The following is a 25,250-nucleotide window of genomic DNA, read 5'->3' as shown; positions in this document are numbered from 1 at the left end:
GCAAACGACAGAGCGAGCACCCCAGCAAAGTCTGATGCGACGTCAAGACGCGATCCGCGAGGGTAACGCCGACGTCGACGGTCAACAAGTGTCTAAAACCGAGGATCCAAACGACCCGCTATTCCCCACGCCAATATTAGACCTGAATCAGAATTCCGAGACAAATAAGACAACCCCGAATATAATCGTTAGCTCGCCTCAGCCAGTCAGGCCCAATCAACTTTCCATCTCGAATCCTCTGAGACCCTCGGAAAGCCCAGAGAACGGCTCTGGCTTCCTTACACCTGCTGATACTGACGTGGAGACCCCAGAAGGCATTTCTCAGATCCTAGGTCAGGATTTATTTTTTATCTTTTCGTTTATCGACAGTCTTTTTTCGTCTGTTCCTCAACCTTTCGTTTCTCTTTCGTTTTTATTTTATCGTCTCGTTGTTCTTGTCCACCTTTTTCTTTCGTTTTAACAATTTTAACACACGATTTTTTTTATTTCTTTTTATTTTTGGTTTTTCTTACACGTTATAATTACACTCGTAACAATCTGTCGTCAAAACGATATTTGTTTGTTACAACGCTTGCCGTATTAATCATAACAACTGCCGGTGTTACAGGGTGATAGAAGGTGAAGAGCGATTGAAGTTATGTTACATGCTTTGAATTTGTTTCAATGTTCGTTTTATGTATGAACCGAGTTAAACCTATTACCAATTTTCCGGCTCGATATAAACAAAACTAACATTCTCACCTATGTTCAAATCGAATTTAAACCAAAAACTTTACATAATCGACATCGGCCAGAGCTAAGAGGAAACAAAAAGAATGTGCATGACGAAAAAAAAAAAAAAAAAGATTTATTCGATCGTAAAATTTTTCATCGCATTGCTTGTGGTAATTTTTATCTGCTAAACGTAGTAACATTTATTAATGCTGTCGCATTTTTAATCGCATGATCAGGTAACTAATAATACAATAATATTCACTTGACATTCCAATATATCTACATGCATGTGTTTGTTTCTCATTATATTGTTTAGATATAATTGTATTCTTTTTTGCGGCAAGTATATGTTTATACAGCAAATTTAAAATTAAGAAAATGTTTGATTGTTTGATTGGTTTTGATGTATAGGTATGCTGGTATAACGTTTAAATATTTGATTTGTGCATCGATATAATCGCAAAATAATGTGAAAATCGGAGAAGGGCGTTCGAATACGTGCGCATACCATCGACTGCACAAATCAAGCATACCTGGGAGATGTTGACGTCGAAGTTGATGTTAATTTTTTTTTTTTTTTGTTTTTTAATGTTAATAACGTTCGTTTGCGAGTGTGCGCGCTTTAACGCTGATATACACGTTTCCGCGTCCGCTTTTTACAGTTCCTGCACCAGTCCCATCGCCGACGAACGGCGTGGTTATCAGGCGACAGAAGTGCTCTAAGGCCCAGCAGAACAGTAAGTTATTAATAATACATGTGTCTAACATCGATGCAGCAATTCGAACGACTCGAGGTGACAAAGAAAAAATCAGTATTTTACATCGACTCGTGCCCATTGTCCAAGAAACAAAGCTTTTTTTGTTCTTCGGTTTGTTCGTTGCCGCCGCTGCTGCTGCCGCCGCTGCTGTTGCTGCAATTAGTGATAATGTTTTTCTCATCGCTTTGTCATCGCAAGTCAATTCTCGTAATCGGCGAACATCACACGCACAATATTACATACAATATTATACTGTACGAATATGATGTGTCATCGTATGTTTGTTTACCCAATGACTAACTTCCCATTTCTTCACGTCGAGGTTTCGTTTCTCCTTATCGTATTCGTACCTACCTATCTTAGTCCGGCCTGCATAATTCCATTCGCTAGTTTTCCACACATACTACGGATAAAAATGTGTGGGTACGAAATGTGGCGAAAACCGGCTCGGTGTGGCAATTAGTAATTATCTTGAATTTCGTTATCCGTGAACGCGTTTATCTACGATTATGGCGGTTCGGTATGGGAAACATTGAACAGTCTCGATACAGGATATCACTTCTTTACGTATTACCGCTTGTAAGGCGCAAGAGTACGTCAGTCGCGTTTTTACCTTCTTTCTTTCTTCCTGCCGTTGCGGAAATTCATTTTTCAATATCAAAATCTTACATATATATATATATATTTCTATGCATAAATTGTGAACTTTGTGGACTGTGTTTGCGGTTGTGCACGGTTTATTCTTCAGTGTTCGTTTTATCTTACTAATTTTAGTTTTGACTTTGTTCTTTATTTTTTTCTAACCAACCGTGTTAGTCAAACAAACACGTTATATCCTGTTATAACCATTGACGTTTCTTTTTTTTTTTTATTATCTTCTATCTATCAGATGACGAGGATCGAGCGACCAGGAGAGTTTCCTACCTGAAAGCTACGTGGAGTGAACGCATGCACGTCGACAGTGATCTTGAGCTCTCAGACTCCGAGCCAGTTCTCGCTTTAAGAAGGTAAGAAAGAAACGGTCCTTACAGCTGTCTATATATTTTTTTTTTCTTATGTTCATTTTATATACGATTTTTGTATCTAACCGCAGGTAAATAATGTCGCGCGATTTTCCACACCCAGAGAAATGTTTTTTTTTTTCTTTCTTTTTGTTGAAATTGGTTTTTTATATTCACGTAAACATACGATACTACGAAGCTCGATAATCAATGAAGGAAACGTTGATGAGATAGATTTTCTCTGGGTGTGCACACTCATAATTTTTTGCTAATCGATATACATATTGCGATTTTATGTAACGACGATGTTCTGTTTGCAAACGTGAATCTCTGCAATTATCCATGTTCAGCAGCGCCCTGTTTCTTCTTCTTCTTCTTGTGTTTTTACCACTTATATTATTATTCTTTACCCTCGCAATTAATTTGCAAATGTTTTTTTCTTCCAAACACGCACGTATACACTGCACATCCGACACGCGTTTTTTGATCTTTGATAACTAACGGGGGATATACCGCTGAACCTCTGATTAATCAATCATGTCGCCTTTAATCGTGTTAATCTTCGTTCGTTTTTTTTTTTTTTCCTTGTCGCTGTTTCCTGCATCTCCGAAAATCTATCGTCGTGTTTAACCCCTTGAGTCACACATTATTGTGGTGAGTCAAAATTTATAACAAGACAGTATTTGAAGATTTTTGGGGTGGCTGATTGCGAAACTGAAATCAGAGTTCAAAAATTCAAAATTGCGGATCCAGTATCCTGGATCCAACATGGCGGATGAGAATTAAAAATTTGATTTGATACTGTCAAAAAACTTTCGATAATGAGACTGGGAAAGAAAGGGAGAAAAAAGAAAAAAATAAACGTGAAATGAAGTGTATAAAAAAAATGAGTAAACAAACGAGGAGCATGCACATGGACATGACAATGAGTCCGGTTCCAGCGCCCACAGGCGATGGCGTCCGCCCCTCTTTCCCGGGGACATAACACCCCTACGACGCATCTTCGAGGATGTAACACAGGCGGCGTCGCTCCATCGTCACTCGCATCGGTGAGACCCCGCCTGTCCACCTGTGTCTGCTTACTTCACATCCACCTGCGTATATATGTATATATATGGGTCAGTTCGCACCACTTCGACAAGGCTTGTCTGACCATTTCGCTTTTTTTTTCTTTTTTTGAGATTCTCCCGACACCGCTTTTATTTTAAGCAACTTTTTAAAACCGTGTTGTTGTTCGACACAATTTAAAAATCTGAAACAATTCCAAACAGTCGTGTATTAGGTATCAAAATGTTTAAGCTTACAACCGGAATGGATAATTGTTACTGTTCAAAAAAAAAAAAAAAAGAAAAACTTTAAATGTTATAATGGTTACGAAAAAATTGAAAATTTTTCAAAATATGATGTCACGTATGAAAATATGCCAGCAGCAATCCATGGTAAAGTGACTGCCGCTTCTAATTCTTTTAACGCGGTAATTTGTTCGGGCAAAGCTTGAAAACAGTAAGAGGGAGGAAATTTTTCACTTTGGCTATAAGGCTTAAAAATTTTAATATCTGACACATGAATTTTCAGAATTTTGTCAGATCTACAAATTGTGTCTATCAATAACATGGTTTTGAAAAATTGTAGAGAATCAAAACCACGTCTAAAAAATCTTGAGAAAGAAAAACCGAGTGCCTTTCAAAGTGAGAACAATCATGTGAAAAATTGCGAGCCAAATCCGAGAAGTCAAGGCTCAGACCCAGGTTGAAATGGTACGGAATGCCCTAAATATATATTTTCATTAACTTTGACTATCTTGCAGCCTTCTATAGTAGAAACTATTCGTAAATCATATGTATAATATATATGCCTAGGAATGATCTATACGTGTGTATATATGCCTATATCGATCTCTGCACGATTGGCGATGATATAGTGTACATGTATAATAAACTATACCACAGCAACTGTACCGTGTAACGTATATATTGTGCAATTAATGATTGAATGAATCGCTTACGAGATCAGCACTATGCATACAATTTTGAACGTGACGTATTTTACCTGTACTTATTACGTGCGAGCTACGTGCCGCACTGTTTTACTATTCTATTATTTTTATTTTCGTTCTCTTGAAATGCCATTTCTAACATTCATCCTCTTTTACGTCTGTCCGTCCGTCCATATTCGTTCGTTCGTTTCTTCGTTCGTCGTCCGTTCATCTGGCTGCTGCTGCGTGTGTGTGTCTGTACGTGTTTTTCATATGCATATATCGCATATGTTGTGTACAAAGTTTATATTCACACATTATGTAGTAGAATACATTGTTGGAAAAATTGTTTTCTCTCGTTCCCAATGTATCAGTGAGTTATTTCGATCAGATATCAAAGTCTTGACATTTTCAAAGTGTGGAAATCCAGCGACACTTGAATTTATGCAAATTTCCATGAAAGTTTACCCGAAATTTTTACATAAAACTATTTCCAACGGTGTATATGTACCTACTCTGCATTATATAATATGTATTTTACAGTAACGAGAGTAAGATTGACAATCCTCGTTATCGTGCTGGAATATAACAAGCGTAAACATTTTTGCTTTCTTAAACTTTTCTTCAATGACGGGAAAAATTGGTTCGTAATTTTCTAACAGACAAGCATAATTTCGTTCAACGGGTTCATCAATTTGAATGATTTTTTAAAAGTAATTTAAACGGAATTTTTTTTTGGATTCTACACCAGTGAGATGGGAATCATTTTCACAATATTTCGACATTTCGATATGCGGTGACGTGACTTTTGGATGAATGAGAGATTTCAACGACGAGACATTTTTTATCCGCGTGTGTAAACGTTGAATATGAATATGACTTAAGCCGTATTTCGAAAGTTGAAAGGATACAGTTTTGAACGGAACATGTTTTTGGATTAAACTACAAAAAACAAAATAGAAAAGATAACTAGCGTTATACCTATAAGTATGTTTTAAGAGCTTTTGCAGTAATAAAATTGCAATGGACAACCTTGCGTATGTAACATCTACACGTACATGTACGCATATGTATATTGTAATCTGCCGCATACGTTGTGTTGTTTACCAAGTTTGTCAAATTTCCGATGTACGTAGACATAATATAACTGTGCATTATAACGCGAAGGGTGATCATATTAGAGGATAAACTAGCGCCCGCATTCAGGCAACCCAGCTTACGTCCTGACAATTATTTGACTTGGGTAAAGCCGGGCTGCCTGCCATCAGGCGCTGTTTTACTTCCCAGATAATAATCTCCCGTGTACCCAACTATTGCCTGGGTATATATAATATACTTTCATCGTACGTGTGTAGTGAAATATCTAACGTACACAGTTACACATATACATTGCCCAAACAATCATCTATACACACACTTGGAATGTCGATGGTATTTTTTATTAAAGGAAGTAATTGTTCGATCGAGGAAAATCAAGACAACAATAACCTTATGTGATTATTTCACTTTCGAAGTCGCACATCTTTCATTTATTATAATTTCGGTTCGGCTTTTTGCATACAATAAATATCCGAATATAGTCCAAGAAACAATGTTGTTTATGATTGGAAAAAGGTCGTTACACATGGTCGAATAAAATGCTCGAAATCATAGTGCACGAGTTTCCACGAAGTCCTTACACCAGAGAATATTTATCATCTACACACACAGACACACATTCACATGGAACACATACAGTTGTACTACTGGTTTCGTCTTTGATTAAAATTGAATGATATAACGCTTTGTCGACTAGTTTGTCACGCGTTCTCGCAGAACAAATAATTCCCAAAATGTGTAAAAAATATGCACGCGTGTATTAAGCTTGCGGTGAATTTTACAGCAACAGCATCGCTGGGGGTCACAGCAACTCGAGTGGCACCGTGAGTCTGAAAGACGCTGAACCCGTCGAGAGAGAAGGACCTCTTCACGTTAAATACACCGTCCTCGAAGGAAAGGTAGGAAAGATAGGCGATCCTCCGCTATTTTTTCTATCGAACGACCTTGCCACGTACACGCGTGATCAAGGATTCCGACACGGAAGGTCGTCTTAGATTGATTTCACGGATTTGATTTCTTTTGTAATAAGTTATAGCAGAATACGAACTAAGCGACACGCATCTTTTTTCATCTGCCCATTAAACCACTTTAGGGGGGTGAAACCACCCTCCAAAGTAAGGCATGTTGAGCGGCGATTTGGCAGTTATTTTTTTTTTATCTTCTTTAATTGAGAAAATTATATTTTTCATTTGTCGTTGCGAGAAAACTTGGATCTAGTCGGATCAGTTTACAAATATTATGTTCTTTTGGTTGAAACTGCCAAATCGCCCCTTGACATATTGTCTTAGTTTGGAAGGTGGTATCACCCCCTTAAAATGTTTAATGGCAGCTGAAAAGTAAAATACGTGTCGCTCAGTTTTTAGTCTACTATAACGTATTACAAAAGAAATCAAATTCGAGAGATAGACTAGGATACCCAAGGTCTGAATCTGCATTGCCAACGTAACAGACTTGTTCTAAAAATTAGCCGTCTCATAATCAGAATCCGCGACGGCATGTGTACACTTTCACACTATAACCCGACAAATTTCTACGATATAATAAAAATATTTTACGATAGTTGTCGATCCTCGTATACAATATTCAACAGCGACGATGACTGCTTTACGATACGGGTATAACGGCTTCGGGTCAACACTCGAAACTTTCATACCGCCGATAATTTTGTGATTCTTTATCGTAAAATTTTCATCGTTATTCTCCATTATTTTTCACCCCTTTATAGGAGTATTCAAATGTATTCAATTTCAAGCTCCTCCTTTTAGGCTTAAATTTTCTTTATTTTCTGTTTCAGCGATCCACAGACCGTTCATGGAAGCAAGTCTGGGGAGTACTGCGAGGTCCGATTCTTTACTTTTACAAGGATCGTCACAGTCAGGTTAGTTCTTTCGGCACGGTCCGGACATTGCCATCTTCTCAAATAAACCATCTCGGCGAGCGAATTTCGATAAAAATTATTCCCGGTTAGATTCTGGATGTTTTTTTCCCCTCTACAAACCGACGACGTTGCTTTGACGGTCGATTGGTACCTTGTTCATCGACTTATTACCTCCTCTCCGTGCATCGGAAATCGCGCGAAGGTATGCGTCAGAGTTAGCCTCGCTTACGTAGTTTATTATTTCAATTAATTCGCACCTGCAGCTCCTGCCTATCCGTTTAATTGACCGCCAAACTCATGCAATAGTAATCGCCGGACGTCGGCTTTGCACTCCGTAAAACTTGTTGCAGATAACTTGAAAGTCAAAGGCTGATTAGTATGGCGAACGACGAAGTCGCGTCGCTATATCGAGTTACAATCATATCGCAATATCCTCTTGCGGAGGCCGTCTTACATACTAATCGAAATTCGACATTTCATTCAATCTTCTCCTTACTCAGACTGTCTATGTGTGTTACTGACACGGTTATCGGAATTCCTGTATCGTTGATCCGCTTTGACGCCAGTTCCTTTTTCTTTTTTTTTTTTACGAATTTACACGGACCGTGAAGCGAGCAAGAAGTTAATCAAAAATTTTCAACATTCGTACGAGTAATGCTTTCAACTTGATACCGGACGCTAATTCAGCGCTTAAACTCTCAAGGACCAAAGCTGTTAATTGGACCGAGAAAATGTAGAAAGCTACGTATATAATCGGCCGGAAGTTTACACATTTTGGGACTATTGCCTTTGTTGAAATAATCACACATGCTTGGGCACGTGCGCAATAAGTTTCTCCGCAAATTGAATAGGAATACGAGGAGGTAAGATTCGAGTGTATAAAAATATACTATAACAATAATAATCGCACCGTGATCAGGTCCGAATAGAAGGCCGTTTTGGCATCAACTTCAATCGCGACGATTTTCTTTTTTTTTTTTTTATTTTCAATCTCTTTCGTCGCTGTTACAGGTAAACAGATTCAAAATATAGATTTAGCATGGATAAAAATGAGACAAGAACAACTCTACATTGTACAATAGCATTTTTCACACGTTGAACGATTCTCATTGATGACTCACGAATTAAACCGTGATTGCATGATTACGTGTAATCAGCGCCGTTTATTTCAACTGGAATAAATTCAACGGGGCATAATTAATGCCGCGTGAATGAAAACAGGCGATTTAAACTCGCGATACGATGACTAGGCGACGGAAACACATGTCTCTCCATGTATCGCGAGCTGGTTATTCCGACCGCAAAATGAGATAGACGAAACCAGACTGGAATCGTTTTTCTTCACGTTGCTGTAATATTCAGTTGACATTAAGGTTCCGCAACTTGTAGCTGCGCGGTTCTGCTAATGATCGTTCACGTTCTGTTTCACCGTTTTCAACTCTCAACTACGCGGACAAGTGAACGAAATTTTCATCACGCTGTCTGTGCAGTAGTTCGTTTAAACGTTGCAGCTCTGCTGCGGAACGGGTCGCGAAAACTTTTTTCCCCGCCAGTTTGACACGAGTGAAAGGTTCGCCAGTTGTCGTCGCTTATCCCCCGTTTTCATTCGGTGCCTACTTGACGTGGTCGCCAGTCTGTCATTCGCGTCTGATGCTTCCTTGTCTCTTGGTTCACAATATTCCAACTTACGCCGCGATTATTCTCCTTGTCTCGGTTGAAACATACACTCCCTGATATGATCTCTGATTTACTCCGGTGAAACGAATCAATTGTTCGATTTCTTTTTTTTTTTTTTTTGTCATCACATTCGTGGAGTTTGTTGAGTAATATAAAGTGACAATGAGATACTACGGAAATTTAAGAAGTGCCGATATTCATTTGCGTCTGCTGTGTAGTGAAAAGAATTGTGTCTTCTGGTGTCGTTGAATTTATATGTAAAATTTGAATAAAACGTGATAAGAAATAAAGTTGGTAGAATACCGTCGGTGATAATTATTTACAAATTATACACAACTCGCGAAATGCTGGGAACAAGTGGCAGCGGTTCGCAATCTTCTATTCCGCTTCATGTCAATAGCCACGGTCTCTTTGGCAGAAGATTGCTGAGACGATGGAGCATCACGGCCCCTTGGGTAAAAAATAAAATAAAATAAAATAAAATCAAATCAAAGCGCACGTCTATTTTCATCGATTTTAAATTATACGATTTGAATCGAGCCAAAATTTCGAAGACAAAATATATTGTATGAATCTTACCGAGACAACGACGACAAAATATTTCCTCAAGAATCTAACAATGGTAATCAATTTGATAATAATTAATTAAGATACAAGCGCGTAGAAGGAAGCTCGAGTGATTTTCTGATCGTATCTTTGGCATACGCGTGAATCTGTGGAGGAGAGGGAGCCTGTGCTTTAGGGACAAAGTTAAGCTCTCGAGGAGTTAATTCGGAGGCGGACGAAAAGCGTGTATATATGCTTATATGTGTACGTGTTACATCTATACGAAAGCTCCGCATGGTTACGCAATGGTTGCGGCGCGTGGTAGTAAGTTGACGTGTTAAAAATAAGTCTTTAGTTTTGTGGAGACCACGCTAAGAAAAAGGTGCTTTTTAAGTGTGTGTCTCGGTTCGCGGGCACTTTTCGTTAGCTGCGCGCTTCGGCGCCTGCCTTTTCATACAATAATTTTCCTACCCTGTTATTCGCCTTCCCACGTATCGCATTCAATGTATCATACCCGAATAATCGAACAACGATAATTCGCCGTTTTCTGCTACGTTTGTAGATATTATTCATTGCATAATATACACATGTAAACAGTTGCGTCTCCCGTAACACGGGCTTATGTACGGATTATTACAATCGGAAGGTATGAACAAGGTACGAGACGAATATTCCAAGTCCAGTTTTAATGTGCAAAATGAGAGAGAAAATCTAACAGGCGGTATAGAATCCATGGTAATTTATAATGATCGCTGCATTAACCAATACCCTCGATTATTACAGTCAGATTTAGTATATTTATTGTAATTTAATTCTTCGACGACTCGGCCATAAGAGCGATAAATATCACAGCAAATACGCCTTATAACCGCACACAGGTTGTATATTATACACATACCTCTATCCAATGACGACGAAAATAAATGCGATAGAGAGAAACTAGTGACGCAAATAATGAAACTAATATATACACATGGATGTATACGTGCATACATATATACGTGGAGCGACGAGCGTGTACAGTAATGTTATAACAACAATAAGCATTATACGTGTCTAATAATCGTTTTCGTCAAATTTTCGCAGAGTCCGTCGTCGACGGGCGATGGCGATGCCGGACAAAACGTCGACGTACGATGTTCTCTGGTCGACGTTGCCGAGGATTATACAAAGAGAAAACACGTCCTCAGGGTCGCCAATCCAGCCGCCGAAGTTTTGCTTCAATCCGAGGATGCCGCCTCCATGGCTCTCTGGCTTCGCGCCCTCCACAAACACGCGGCGACCGAGAAATCATCCGTTAGTAGACGATTTTTTTTCATAGAAAAATACACTTGTCACACACAATTGTACATTATATATAATGAAAAAAATTTTATCCCGTACGTTTCGAGGTTTCATGATTTAGTTGCGACTATGCGAATCCGACGTGAAAGGAATTTATCCTCTGATGGAATCTTTATAACTATTTTAAATACGCGAGAGAATTTTTTCCGCGCGATGATTTATCGCGTCAAGAAATCGCTTGAATTTCTCTCCTAAATTGGTATCGAATGCCTCGAATTATACCCGCTGACATATTGATGAAGCTCGCGCGCTTTATAAAGGTGTCGTCGTGAATTGTACCTTGTGAATTTTAAACGGCGCATACTTGTGTATATCAACGTCGATTTTCGAATGATTAAATTCTCTGCTCACGATGATAAATATATAAATAATAATGATGATGGGTTCTTTTGGAACAGCGCGAGATACCGGGAAACTAAGAAAAATACATAAGTTCAGTTTTCGTACATCCTGATAAAGATAACGAATGTACATACAATAATTATCAAGTTTTGCGGTGAAAACGTAGATACACTCTTCAAGAAAATTATAACTCCTTTCGACGAATTGTTATTGCGGTAAAGAATATTGCAAATTACCGTTTACATAACAGGACACTGCCACAAGTACGTCCAAACAGCAAGCGGTTCCTCAAACTCCGGGACCAACGACACCAAGCGCGACGGCTCAAGGCAGTCAGCGGTCGAGTCCATTGCCAAGTCACAAGGGAATCAGGAAATTCACGTCGTTCAGGAATCGATCTCCGACCGGGCAATCTCCTGTTAACAAAACGAGGAAGCCCAGTCAAACTATGGAAAACTTACCGTCGCCAAAAAGTAAAACTTGGAAGGGCAGGGTCGCCAAACAACTTAGGCGAATGCATGGCCAGGCTGAATCTCCGTCTTCTCCGACCTCTCAGCTGCCCCCCGAAGGTGCCACATTCAAGATTCCGCTGGAGCTGTGCCGACCAGTGAGTTAAAGTTGGAAACAGTCCGTTGTAACGGTATCGTCAATTTTTCGGCCGTTTTTAACACCATACGATTTCTCGTTACAGTCCACATTCTCCGAGTATGTACCGCTGATTGTGGAAATGTGTACCAGAATAGTTGAAGAGCGAGGACTTGAGGTTATTGGAATATACAGAGTACCAGGCAACACAGCTGCTATATCCCAACTGACTGAAAGTGTGAACAAGGGATTTCAGAATATCAATTTACAGGTAATTCTGACTTTATGAGAACGGCAGCGGTATCTACGAGATATGTAGAAGTTCGTCACTTGTTATACACGATTTGTTTTTTCAGGATCCAAGGTGGAGCGACGTCAACGTGATATCATCGCTGCTGAAATCGTTTTTCCGTCAGCTTCCGGATTCTCTATTAACCGCCGATCTTTATCCAATGTTTATAGACGCGGATAAGATAGAGGATCCTCAAAGGAGGATGGCGACGATAAGAAAATTATTGCGTGATTTGCCAGAACACCATTTTGAGACATTGAAGTATTTACTGTTTCATTTAAAGAAGATCGTTGAGCACAGTGAAGTGAATAAAATGGAGGCTAAAAACTTGGCTATTGTATTCGGACCGACTTTAGTTAGGGCCAGCGGTTCCAGGGACAACATGGTCACCATGGTTACCGACATGTCCCACCAATGCCGAATTGTTGAGAGCTTGTTGAATAACGTGAGTCGTCAATGTCATCCCTACATTTCTAAACTCAGTTATTTCAATTATTATAATTACGGAACGCAATAATCCAACCAGACTTTTAACAAACAAGGAACCGGAATTACACAGTCGCTCTTTTTTTGTTTTCGTCTTTAAAGGTCGATTGGTTCTTTTCTGAAGAGGATTTGGACGATCTGAGCAGATTGAGCGTCAATCTGAGCCTTCCAGCAGATGGAAGTGAAGTTGAACCGACATCCATCATAAATCACAATCTCCTCCTGAACAATATCCATAAAGTTGAAGGTAGGTATGAGGAAAGATTAAGCAAGATGAAATGTGTTGTTAATCGGCGACAATGAGCCAGGGATTTCGATTTCAAAAAATTATTGCGCAAGGCTGAAAACTATGAAAACCAAAACTTGGTTGAAATGAATCAGGATTTAGCATGCTTCGATAGTTTCTTTCTGCCTAATTTGTAATTCGTTTCAAATGATTAGAAATTAAAACCACTGACGAAGTTTACTCACTTACGTGTCTTTCTTTTCTTTTTCTTTTTGTTGTTCTCGCAGTAAACACCAGAAACAGCTTAATGAGATTGAAAATTCTTGCAAATGTAATTTCACCCTATTATTGTAAGAGTGGATTTTAATTTGCTTCCTATCGTTCAGTTTGGTTGGCACATTTGCACTCACTAACTCTAAATCATATAATGTATTTGAATCATCTGATTTCGATTTTATGTTTTCCCCGAATTACGTTACTCATGCTATTCGTTATGATTTTTTTTTTTTGGTTTGCCTCCTTATGTTTATTTATTTATTTTGCTTGCTCTTATTTTGCTATGACACAGGCATGCGCGAAATGGTCTCAGCTAGGGATATTGTATCCTCAATCATATCCGCAGCTAACAGGAAAATTCAGAGGAGACGAAAGGGACAGGATGAACCAGACAACGAAGAACATGACGACGATAAGGTTGGTTCAACTGTAAAAAAATAGTGATTTTTTGAAAGTATAATCATTGAGGCGTCACACCAACGAAACGTTCGAAATCACATTAAATTTAGAGTAGAGTAGAGTTTTTTTTAATTATCATACGGTACTTATTCGTTCATTTTCCATTTTCATCCTAGTCAAGAACGCAACAACAAGTTGAAAACTCCGCCGCATCAAGACAAAGCATGGCAATGGCCGAACGTCAATGTACAGTGAGCGAAATGGTGTCGATGCACGAGAATAAGAGTCAATCGAATCAGTCGGCAAGTTCTAGTGACAGTAACACTAATTTTTCGGGAAATAGTAGCGCGACAAATTCTACCTTGACTCAACCTAAGTACTCGACGAGCCAGCAAATCGGTACTACGACATCGTCCGAATCTCCCAGAATCTCAGACGACGTTAGTCAGAGTACTTTCGATACGATATCAAATATATCTAATTTTTCGAACGATACGAAGCAAAGTAACGACGAAGTTGCCATAAGAACGTACGCCGGATTGAGCGCTACTACGCAAGAAAGAATAAGGAAATTTGAACAGGAGACTAAGGCGATGCTGCAAAGGGACCAACCTCGGCAGAGACGCGAGGCGGAAAAACGTGAGGAGGAAAGAAAAAGAATTGAAATGGAATGGCAGTTGGCAAAACAAGAAATGGAGAATGACGACCTTTTGGACAATATTGTCGTTGGAGCCGTGACGCCCACTTTTTTTACCGAAAGATTATCCAGCTCCAATACCAGACTTTCTGGTAGATCGATAGATGTCAACGATAGCTGTAACCAGTCGAGAACTACAGCTACGGCGCGAATACTGCCGATATCAGTTGCCGTGCAACAGCAACCAACGTCACAACAAAAAGCTCAGGCAAGCAGCCAGCTTTCTAGCATATTAGGGGAGAAGATGAATAACGGGGTCGTTAAAAAATTCAAGACTGACAAGGAGGTAATGCTTGATGATATTCATTATTGCTTCAAAGAATAATAACAACGAACCGTATATCATTTGCAAATCGACTTCGACATTTTTTTTTTCAACTCCGCCAAAGAGCCAGTAAGAAACGGTTTTTTTTTTTTAATGATTTTAGCCATCAATGGATTCTTTGTACCTTCCGCCGGCACGTTACGGCAGCCTCGACTCCCTGCACGAAGTTCACTCGCATACATCACTTTCGCCATCGCATCAGCATCGCGGTTTACCCGGAGACGTTTCTGACGATGGTTAGTACCGAACGATTGTTCTTATATTCCATATACTCGACAATTATACTCCATATACCCGACAATTATACTACATCGTGAAAAAAGATGTTACCGTTTCCTGTAAAGTGTTCATGTTTAAGATTGTGACAAACTAAAAACTTCTAACACTGTTCTCACACGTTTTAAAATTTCTAATTTGATTTATCAATAAATTGGTATAGTTATTTTTTATAATTGAATTTTCTTATTCTTCAAATCTATGTTTTTCATAAATTAAATGTGTACTAAATAATATATTGCTGTATTCCTTGCAATTGCATAAAAATTAGAATTTAGCTAGTAATTGGAGCATTTCCCACACGTAAACGTACATACTCTTACATTAGCACTTTACACGCTACATACATACCTATTTTAAATGTTGTATAGTTTCGTATTTCTGTCATACGTCAACAATTATCAAGTTATTTTGATTCCACGATAACGGATCGCTATTAATTCATACATAGGAAAATTCAGGGGGTTATTGGTTATTTATAGAATGCTTCTTCATCGCAGATTTCATTTCAAATGTTGTTTGATAGTCGATTGTTATTGAGCGAGATACCCACCTGACCTCCAGTATTTTCCAGCATTCATTGTACATTTTACAAGTTTTATACGTGCGTTGGATTTATTTACGTTACTTTAAATAACATAATAAAATAATTTTGTCTTGTGTAACATGTGTCTACGTCGTAATTAAGATGCGCAGGGAAACACGTGTTCCGTAATTTTGCTAAATTTCATTTTTCGTATAATATATTTGAGCACAATTGGTATACGTAATTCATTATCGACATTACTATTTATTATTTATGTGTATTTTGTTTGAAAATATCCAAGTCAGTGTTTTTATAATCTAAATTATTGTAACTATGTATACGTTTCATAATGAATAGGCTAGATTTTATTCGACACTTGCGTAATATAAAATATTACGCAGGCATAAGCATATCTACTTTCTTCATTCACGCATACTAACAAATTTACTCGTACTTGTCAATATCTCTTAATTTTTTTTTTTTCTTTTTTATTCATTGATTTTATCATTACTTTCTCAACACCATTTTTCTTTCGAATCAAGAATAATATCATAAATTACGCATTTGTGAAGACTGCCAAATGTCAATTTATTCTCTCTGTGTATTTTTCTCTCTGTAATTTGCTTCTGATGGTCGGTGAGTGTAGCTGGATCTTGTTTCCTACACTGGACTCAGAAGATTCTCACTATTAACAAAAAGCTTTCTAGGTACTTTTTTCTACATTTCAAAACAAAAAATTACAATCATTCCTTTTTTCACGCATAATATATTTATTACCATGGTTCTTACGTATTCGTAAATATTTTCTTTTTCGTATTCAAATTTAGTTTAAAATTGCAGAACGTCTTTTTTTCTTGTAAAATGCTGTATGCTTACTTTATTTTCCTCACCGAGCATGCAGTACCACAAATTCATTACTCTTCAATGATTATTTTTATATTGAATGATACCGCAAATAATACTCGGTATAATCGAAACGCTTCTCTAATTCAAACATACTTTGACTATACCTGTAATGTCAAGTTTAACGTTGAATTGGAGGAAACTGTAAAAAAAATTATTGTCGATCATTCTCTGTAGATAACTTTTGACCACCGACTTGCATGTTAGGCTTTTGATATTTTATATCTTTTTGTATATTTTGTATATATAACACTACTTCAAACAAAATTCAGTTCAATTGTTGATGCTGAGTGACATGAAAGAAAAAGCTGCCGATGTGCTTCACTGGCTTGCACGCTGAATAGAATCAGGGTATTGTTAATGCGTGTAATTAATACTATTTATGCATAATTCTCGACTATAAGTTGTCACTGTGAAATATCGAATATGTGAAAAGTAGGGAGGAAGAAAAATCAGAACCGCACAATGTGAAATTTTATTACAATTTTCACACGAGATGAAATTGAGGAAAGTCTTCAACGGTATCTCCTATTTTATTTCTCGCTTGAAAACTGCTTATTTTGATTTTAGTAATTCTTGCACCATTAAGTACAATAATAGATTTTACAGTAGGACTTTAATCGGTTCATACTAATAGTGTAAAAAAATGAATCAAGTCATTGGGAATTGTAGAGAGAAATCGTTGTTATTGTAAATGAATTGCCACTGTGCCCACTAACATTCCTCAGCAGCTTATAAATGTGCTTCTGATATCTACGTTCAGTCTTTTAACTGGTCCTACTGTATCAGCTTCCTCTCTAAAATGACTTTCGATTGAAAAATAAGTTATAAATGCGCAAATTCTACATAGCAAAAAACGTATATAATACATACTCTCAAGAAACTTTGAAGCAAATAAGTTGCGTAAATTTAAGAAATGATACTATCAAAGGTTGTTGAACTTTTACTTACATTAAAATGTTGCATGTTTGAAAGTCCATTTTGAATTGAAACTGGGACGATAAATCAGCAATGTTTGAGTAGATATATTACGAACTATTCTGATTAAACATTAGAAACGTTCAAAAGCTATGTGATAGCGTGCTAAGCTTGTGATTGAAAATAAAAATGAACTCTGATCTTTTTTCCTTTGTACTATTCATATGAAATTACATAGGCATACACCAAGCCCGGGTTTTTGGTGCTACATATCGACCCATCTACACGGTGCTCCAGGGGCCAGTGGCCCCCCCTCGAAGACACCGCCCCCATCCCCAGCCCCCACAGGCCCCAATTCAGCCCCAGCATCATCAACCCCAGGGGCAGGGGCATCATCCAAGACTTTAAACAAATTCCTTAGAGGTAAATCAGACCAGAGGTGTCTGAGGAGCAGACGGCTGTCTCATCTGAATGGCTTAAATTTTTTCAATCGTTTACACACGTTTGCTCGTTGTTTTTCTTTATGCGATAGAAAAAAAAAAAAAAGAAAAAAAAAAGGTTCATCGGATTTTTCATCATGCGATATGTATTCCTGCATTTCTCAAATTCATATATCTGTGCTCCAAATCCAGAATTCGATCGAGAATGCCAGAGTATTATATTCATACATGTGGCGGATGAAAATTCCTACTCATCATTGACTAATTAGCGTTTTATGTTTTAAACTTGCAGCTCATCAGCTTTAAAAAAAAAAAAAAAAGCCAATTCATCATTTTTACATTTCATACCGCCAGGCAACTCACATTTTGACCTGTCATGTCGCACGCAAGCCATTCTTAACACGTTTGCACATCACAATTCATCTTTGTTGTTGAGAATTATGTTTGCCGATTATGTGTTATTATTCTTATTTTTATATTATTATTATTATTATTGTTATCGTTATTATCGGCATTATTGTTACCGTTATTATTTCAGGAATGTTCACTTGGCAATATCCATAGCTGCAACAACACTACCACCTGTCTACCTGTTAGCATTATTTATTATCGTCATATAATTATAACTAGTGTATTTTTTGTGCTCAAATAATAATTATTGTACGTTGTCCAAAAGAAAATATGCTTTATGTGTTAGATCATAAATGAATACGTGTACGAGTTATTCATACGCTGTTGAGTGTAACGAGAATATTTTCTTTTTCGTTTACAGGTAGCGATCTTTTGACTAGCCTCACGTCGACCTTTGACAGAAAATGGAAATCACTTGTGAATCCACCGAGTCAGTTGACGCCGTCCGATCCACCCCCAAACAAACGAGATAGCAGCTGCAATAATTGTTCTACGAATCATCAACCTGCGGAGGTCTATCGAGATCCCAGCCTCCACAAAACCTCTACAGGAGACAAGATACGTCCCCCACACACCAAAAATGTAAGACCTTGGACAAATTGTGACGTTGACGATTTTCTTACATGTTCTTCGCCGCGTAAGTCTTCTCTTTCATTCATATTTCTATAACTTTCATTTTTCTATCTGTATTCACCAGGATATTCCAGAAAAAGACACGGACTCCAGTGTTATTTCTGACCCGACTACGCCCGATAACGACCGAACCATTCGTAATAAATTACCGGAAACAAATATAACTGTAAATTTATTACCGGAAAATAATACGGTGATAGATGCTGCAGAAAAAGATGAAAATCCAAAGAAAAGCAACTCAAAGACTGATGTATCCGATCTGCCTTACAGTTCAAAAGTAAAACGTTTTGAATCCATAAGTAAAGTTGAAAAACCTAAAATTCAAAGCGGGAACGCCGGTTTGGCGTGCAGCAGCGATACCAAATTAGATGAAGCAAAATGTCCGGATACAGACGATGTTGATACTTCGTATTCAAACAAGTTACAGAAGTTTGAAAGCCTCAGTAAAAGCAACTCGGACACGAGATCGAGATTAAAGAGGTCAGAATCCTTGAATAAGAAATCGGACAACGTTACGTCGAAGTTGAAGCGATCGGAGAGCCTGAACAAACATTCGGATCGATTAGCTTCTCCTACCAATAGCAAATTAAAACGTTCGGAAAGCTTGAACAAACACTCTGACAGATCCGAATCGCCGAATAGTAAATTGAAGCGTTCGGAATCTCTAACTAAAACTGAGAAAACGGAATGTAATATAAGCAAGCGCAGACAGTCGGTGAGAAAAGAAGGTGCTACGAAGTTGAAGAGAAAAAACGGAATGCCTGAACGATCCATAAAGAGGAGACACACGGTTGGCGGAACCAAGGATTTCGACAAAGTTCATTGGCTAGACAATAAGCTGCAAACGGAGGCTGAAAAGGTCATAAAAAACGACAGCAAGCCAACGAAGAGTCAACTTCGGACCAGCTCACCGGATTTGAGCAGTAATCGCGTCAACGTTGCCGATACCAGCTTTTTAATCGAAGTCAGCTTCCGAGGACCCAGCAATGTTGTTTTCAATGTTACTAATGCACGCCCGCAATCGCTACCGGACGCTAATCTTGCTTCGAAAGTATTTAAGGTTCCTCTTGAGAGCCATGTTTAATAAATAAGTGACGACAGATATGTTTGCTTATAAAACTGCAAAGGTATGTGAGGCGGACAAATATTCTTTATTACTTCAAAATTCAAGAAACCATTCGAAGATTCTTTCTATGAATTTTTTGCAAATCAGGAAAACATTTATCTATTCGTACACTTTGTGTATTCCTAAAGAGCCGTGTCAATTTATACATTACAACCGATTTAATAACGGTCGAATACCCGATTAACTTCATATCATATAAATATATATCAGTCATTCATCTATTTTACTCTTACACCGAAATGATTTATCAAAACAATACATGGACTCGTGAAATTATACACTTCACTTGAACATACAGTTATCATGAACTAAGTATTGTACATACATACGTACATGCATGCATGGTGCGTATAATTGTTGTTTCGAATACATATTATTACAAAAGTGATAAAATGTACCTTTCAAATACCAGATCTTCAATAAGTCTTCCTGATTAGTCTTACTTTCGAGCTATGATATGACATACCCTTTACCCAAAATGGGTAACACACTTTCGTTTGAGTTTCTTATTTTGTCAAATCGCAAACTCTTTTTAAAATTGACGTTATTCGATTGTTCAATTTATCAGTTACGAGCTAAACATGTTATTATTATTGTTAATAATATTAATATGGAAAATATGTAAAGTGTAGAGCGAGAGAGTGTGTGTGTGAGAGAGAGAGAGAGAGTGAGAGAGTATAAATTATAATGCTAAACGCTGTATGGAGGTATACCACTGCTGATAAATCTACACCGTGTCAATTATTTACACATATTAGTAAATTGTGATTGTGCAATTTGTATATACATATATATGTGTGTATGTATAAAAAAAAAAAAAAAAGAAACAGTTTTATTAAACTATATGCTTTAGAGCGGGTCGTGATAGTCTTGTATAACGTACGATATCTAATTTTAAATTTATATTTTAATAATAATTCTACATTGTCTTATCGGCAAGCTTCCTTTGTAGTAGCACTAGTAGTAGTAATAGAAGTAGTTATTGGTCAATCCTTTAAAACTATTACCTGACCTTAAGCTACATGATTCATAATTATTGTTTATTTTTGAGTGTATTGAACTTTATTATTATTAATATTATTATCCTAACCAAACTAGATCGCACCCTCACGTATGCCCAACGTATTGCTGTTTATATATACAATATATCCTGATATATGCACATATGAAAAATAATGACTTACTAATGATTAATCAGTAAAAGACAATGTCATAAATTATCACCGGTATACGCGTCACCGTTTTTATTCTAAATCATTATTCTTGCATTAATTAGCAAAGTTTTGTACATTTGTTGAATCATTCCGCTCTCTCCATTATTGTGGAGTCGGAAATTTTTATCATCATTTCACCGGAGAAGTAAAATGAAAACATAATGTAATGAAATCTTTAGGAAATGTATATATATATATATATATATATATATGTGCGTGTGTATGTATATATACATCTCTCTCTCTCCATATATATATATATATATATATATATATATATATATATATATATATATAGGTATATATCATGTGATAAAAATGTGTCTCTCTATATAAGGTATACAACATATATACAAAATCGTTATGTTTTATTGCTTAAATGCAAATCGAAAAAGGAAATGATAAAAATTTAATAAACATTGAATATCCGTGCTGAGCTGCTGCTGCTGCCAATAATATAGTGTAGTGATTGAAAACGTTTAAAAATCGGGTGTATTAGTGAGCATCGCATAATAATGTTATTAATTAACGTGGCAATTTCGGTGTTATCTTTTAAATATTATCCCTCGCATACTAGAGAAGAACGATATTGCGCAGACATTGCTGTTTTAAAAAATAATTTTACAAATACATATAGTTGTACCGATCAATATCAGACCGTCGTGATTCTGCGTATAAATAGTTTTAATTTAAAAAATTAACATATATAGAATACATAGGTTTATGGTTGACGTCCCGGACTCGATACGACCTGAATCTACATGATATAGTTTACCGTTGCATATTATCATCTTACGAATACTAGAAATTACATAATTATCTACGAATTCTACGACGCGTTTTCCATCAATACGAATGCATGTAAGATTCTGGAGATGAGATCGTGTTAAGAATATTCGCGTAATCATAGTTAAATATAATGAAGAATAGCAAAATAATGTTGAATCAGTGAAAATTAAATCGATGTATTATACGTATTAACAAGTTTGTGCGATAATAGGTGGAAAATTGTTTTCCATTCTAATTTTTGAGATATAACATTTGGCAACTTTAAAAAAATTCCGGTTTGCATACCAAAAGTTGATTCGGACTCGGTATTTAATGTTATTGTATAGACGCTCTGCTATTTGTACGAAGTCTGAGCTTTGCGTAAAGAAATTATCAATTATCTTGCCAAATGCACTATTGACGATTAATAATTATCGTAATGTTAAGAAAATGGTTAATAAAAATTTGAGGGAAAACGAAGAAAAAATACGAGACAAAAAACGGATTCTTTTTGCCTATTCTGTAAATATCAACTGAAATCTTGAATGATGATAAGTATTTATTTCAAAATGATATGATAATAATATTAATATTTATTAAGTCACATGTTAAGTATATTGTTTAAGAATTCTGTAATATTGTACGGAAAATTGAATTTGTAAATAAATATATGATTGTAAGAAGATAGGTGAGTTATTCTGTATTCTCACGCATAAAACATGTTCAATCGTTCAAGCGAATAGTGCAGTTAGGTCTAGCTGTAATTCCTTCTCTTCAACAAGGAAGCAAGCACGTATTTCGAGATTGAGAAATAACTACAATTGAGGACAATGGAAGAGAGTGCAGTGAACAAAATGCCTGCGTCTTTTTCTGCCTTTATTATTTCAAAGCTTGTGTTCCTAAAAACTATTACACATACGATATATGGGAGGCATTTCAATATTCTTTGAGAAATTTGTACAAAATGTATTCAAAATTGTAAAGGATTTTTCGCACTTTCGCATGTTACAATGATACCTGTAAAAGATTTATAAATGTGGATTGCATACGCACGTTGATTACGTGCTAGTATGTCAAAATGAAGTCTCTGTTCCACAGGAATCCAAAAATAATTATTTTGAATTGAAAATCAGCAACAGTTTTAGAATCTTGAAATTGTGCAAGCTCATATCGAGCCCGCAAGATCTGAATTGTATTTTCAAACATGTGAGCGTCGATTACTGGCCAATTTCTGCCTCCATTCGTTATTTCTATCAAAGGTTTTTATTTCGTAATAGCCAGAGGCGTAGATATTCTTTGCAACTTCACTTCCAGACATCAAAGCAAAAAGTCTCGCTGCGCCTCATCGGTTCAACGACCCGTGTACTCGGATTCGGTAAATACAGGTGTACTCGTGGTTACCACTGTTCGAATGCACTTTCAATTCGACGATATCGTAGTATCGCTTGGGCTTGTGCTGCGAAGAAGAAAAATGCAATTTTGTGTCACGGTGTAACGTACGTATCACGCTCTTTCTTATCTGCACTCTTTTCTTACCTGCACTTCGAAATATTGCACAGCCGATCCGCTATTGTCGTACGTAAATTCGCCAAACAGAAACCCTTCCCTGTCGTCCACGTCGTGTAAGCCCTGTTAAATAAAGTTTCCCTTGATGCTTAAGCAAACGTTTCTTTTCTCGCGTTATCAGCCTGTCGCTATACCCAAACTGAAAAATCCTTCGGAGCTGTGGTTGTTTCACCTGTCGGTGATATCGATGGGGAAATGTGCTCCAAGCTGACTCCCGATACAAACACTGGCCCCAAAAGCTGGATCACTACCGAACCGCTGGTTCCCTTGAACGCCCAGCATTCGCCCGGCAGAACGCCCGACTAAATTGCAATAACTTGTAAACCTGGCGGGTATACATTTTTTCGAAAAATTCAAACGTCTTACGAGTACTTCTCCCGTTTTATCACCTGTATTACAGCACGCGGTGTATTTTGCTGCTGGCATAATGGCATTCCGAATAGAGTTAAAACCGGCGCTCCAGCTGAGTAAGTTTCCGTGTTTCTTGTGGAAAGAATCGCACCACCTGTAAAAAACAATTTACTACTTCGCGGCTCGCATCGATATCATTTCGCCATCGGTAATTTTTGCAGCGAGTTGCATCTCGGTGAAATTCATGTTATGTATGTGTCATTCGAGAATTGCATTGAAACTGACCCGACGTCTCCAAAGCGTAATCTGTCATCCCAGTTTTATCAGCGTCGTATGTTTCTATTTCGCATCTTACCATGTCTCGGACATTTTCGGGGGATAAGGCTTTCAGTAATGTTTTCGTATGCAATCCCATCTCTAGAATGCGGGGAAAAATCGATGACAGTATTTTTTGTGATCATTCGACGCCTGATAGTGTTTCAATACTGGATTCGACGTAGCAGAACGAAAGAATGTACAGGTCATACCTTCCGAGACGTCGTTTCTTAGCTTCAAAATCGCTTCCGACATCTTCGGTATGACTATTCCCAGTTCTTTTAACTTGTACTTGAGATTATCACGCGTATCTATTACGCCTTTGACTTCCATCTGACGTTTATGGGAAATTATCAAGTTGATTGCCATTAATGATTGGAGAAATACTACAATGAGGTCGAGTTACCGAAAGTGTGCTCATGTGTGATCTCAAGTTTCCTAAGTCCGCTTTGATAGCTCTGAAAGAATTACTTGCTGAGTATTTGTCGCAGAGATGAGAGACTGACATTGCTGAAAAAAGATGTAGTTTGTGGTAAATAAGTTTCGATCTGGCTCGCAGAATATCAATTTGTCATGTGATATTGTAAGTCGACTCTCGGATGAATGAAAACGTAATGAACTAAGATTACTGTGATTACATTGCGGCGTGAAATCACGAGAGTCGACTAATTGGTACGTTAGAAATACCTAGCATCGCTGTGATGAGGCAAAATGCGAATGGCTTGATCAGTTTGCAGTACCAAGCGGATCGATTTCCTGATACACAACTTCCTGGATTATAACAGCAGTAGGCATTCTGAACACTCATTAGGTTATTCACATATTTGGCAACGAGACGAAAGATGAAGCACTGTTGATGGAAATAGTTTCAGTCTTCATCGTCAGAACTGAAATAACTGAATTGTTTGTCACATTCAGGTGGATGTTAAATTCACGTGACGGCTGTGACATGACAAGTCACGTCATTCAGTTTCTGTGTTCAATGCGGTGCGTACATCCACAGCGAGGGAGAATCGTCGCGTAGGAACGGGTGAACCATTTGAATTGGTAACGGAATGATAGCCTTGAATGAAACTAGCTTCAAAATTGAACTACGCGTATAAATGCTACGAACTAAGTGATTAGTACCTGAACACATCGTATTACCGACAGCTCAAGAAATACTAGCTGAATATAGGGACCA

General features: G+C 37.5%; 2 protein-coding genes across 14 annotated transcripts in view; one reads left to right on the top strand and one right to left on the bottom strand.

Annotated features, from left to right (window-relative positions):
* The window catches only part of LOC124180161 (rho GTPase-activating protein 21-A), a 97,755-nt gene extending 77,674 nt beyond the window's left edge, over nucleotides 1-20,081 (top strand). For 5 of the 13 annotated variants that reach the window (XM_046565289.1, XM_046565288.1, XM_046565292.1 and 2 more), the window contains 16 exons: nucleotides 12-332; nucleotides 1,377-1,451; nucleotides 2,362-2,479; nucleotides 3,415-3,522; nucleotides 6,331-6,445; nucleotides 7,342-7,425; nucleotides 10,735-10,944; nucleotides 11,585-11,941; nucleotides 12,026-12,190; nucleotides 12,276-12,656; nucleotides 12,800-12,944; nucleotides 13,492-13,616; nucleotides 13,775-14,581; nucleotides 14,724-14,856; nucleotides 18,456-18,676; nucleotides 18,792-20,081. In XM_046565289.1, coding sequence (XP_046421245.1) covers nucleotides 12-332; nucleotides 1,377-1,451; nucleotides 2,362-2,479; nucleotides 3,415-3,522; nucleotides 6,331-6,445; nucleotides 7,342-7,425; nucleotides 10,735-10,944; nucleotides 11,585-11,941; nucleotides 12,026-12,190; nucleotides 12,276-12,656; nucleotides 12,800-12,944; nucleotides 13,492-13,616; nucleotides 13,775-14,581; nucleotides 14,724-14,856; nucleotides 18,456-18,676; nucleotides 18,792-19,811 — 4,385 coding nt within the window. In that variant the 3' untranslated portion in view covers nucleotides 19,812-20,081. Of the gene's footprint in view, nucleotides 1-11; nucleotides 333-1,376; nucleotides 1,452-2,361; nucleotides 2,480-3,414; nucleotides 3,523-6,330; nucleotides 6,446-7,341; nucleotides 7,426-10,734; nucleotides 10,945-11,584; nucleotides 11,942-12,025; nucleotides 12,191-12,275; nucleotides 12,657-12,799; nucleotides 12,945-13,491; nucleotides 13,617-13,774; nucleotides 14,582-14,723; nucleotides 14,857-17,481; nucleotides 17,667-18,455; nucleotides 18,677-18,791 lie in introns of those variants that run through there. The other 8 variants (XM_046565290.1, XM_046565299.1, XM_046565296.1 and 5 more) reach the window with 8 other exon arrangements.
* Nucleotides 20,082-22,873: 2,792 nt separating this feature from the next.
* LOC124180166 (SUN domain-containing protein 1-like) lies at nucleotides 22,874-24,880 on the bottom strand. Its single transcript, XM_046565306.1, has 8 exons — nucleotides 24,755-24,880; nucleotides 24,474-24,577; nucleotides 24,280-24,400; nucleotides 24,038-24,169; nucleotides 23,791-23,906; nucleotides 23,536-23,703; nucleotides 23,372-23,464; nucleotides 22,874-23,291 (listed from the first exon to the last, which is right to left on the bottom strand). The coding sequence occupies exons 1-8, from the start codon at nucleotides 24,873-24,875 to the stop codon at nucleotides 23,178-23,180; spliced, it is 969 nt and encodes a 322-aa protein (XP_046421262.1). The 5' UTR covers nucleotides 24,876-24,880; the 3' UTR covers nucleotides 22,874-23,177.
* Nucleotides 24,881-25,250: the final 370 nt, after the last annotated feature.

The sequence above is a fragment of the Neodiprion fabricii genome, chromosome 4, assembly GCF_021155785.1.
Source record: "Neodiprion fabricii isolate iyNeoFabr1 chromosome 4, iyNeoFabr1.1, whole genome shotgun sequence".
In the NCBI taxonomy this organism is placed as follows: Eukaryota; Metazoa; Arthropoda; class Insecta; order Hymenoptera; family Diprionidae; genus Neodiprion; species Neodiprion fabricii.
The sequence above is the reverse complement of the archived record's forward strand: the minus strand, read 5'-3'. Positions and strand labels throughout refer to the sequence as shown.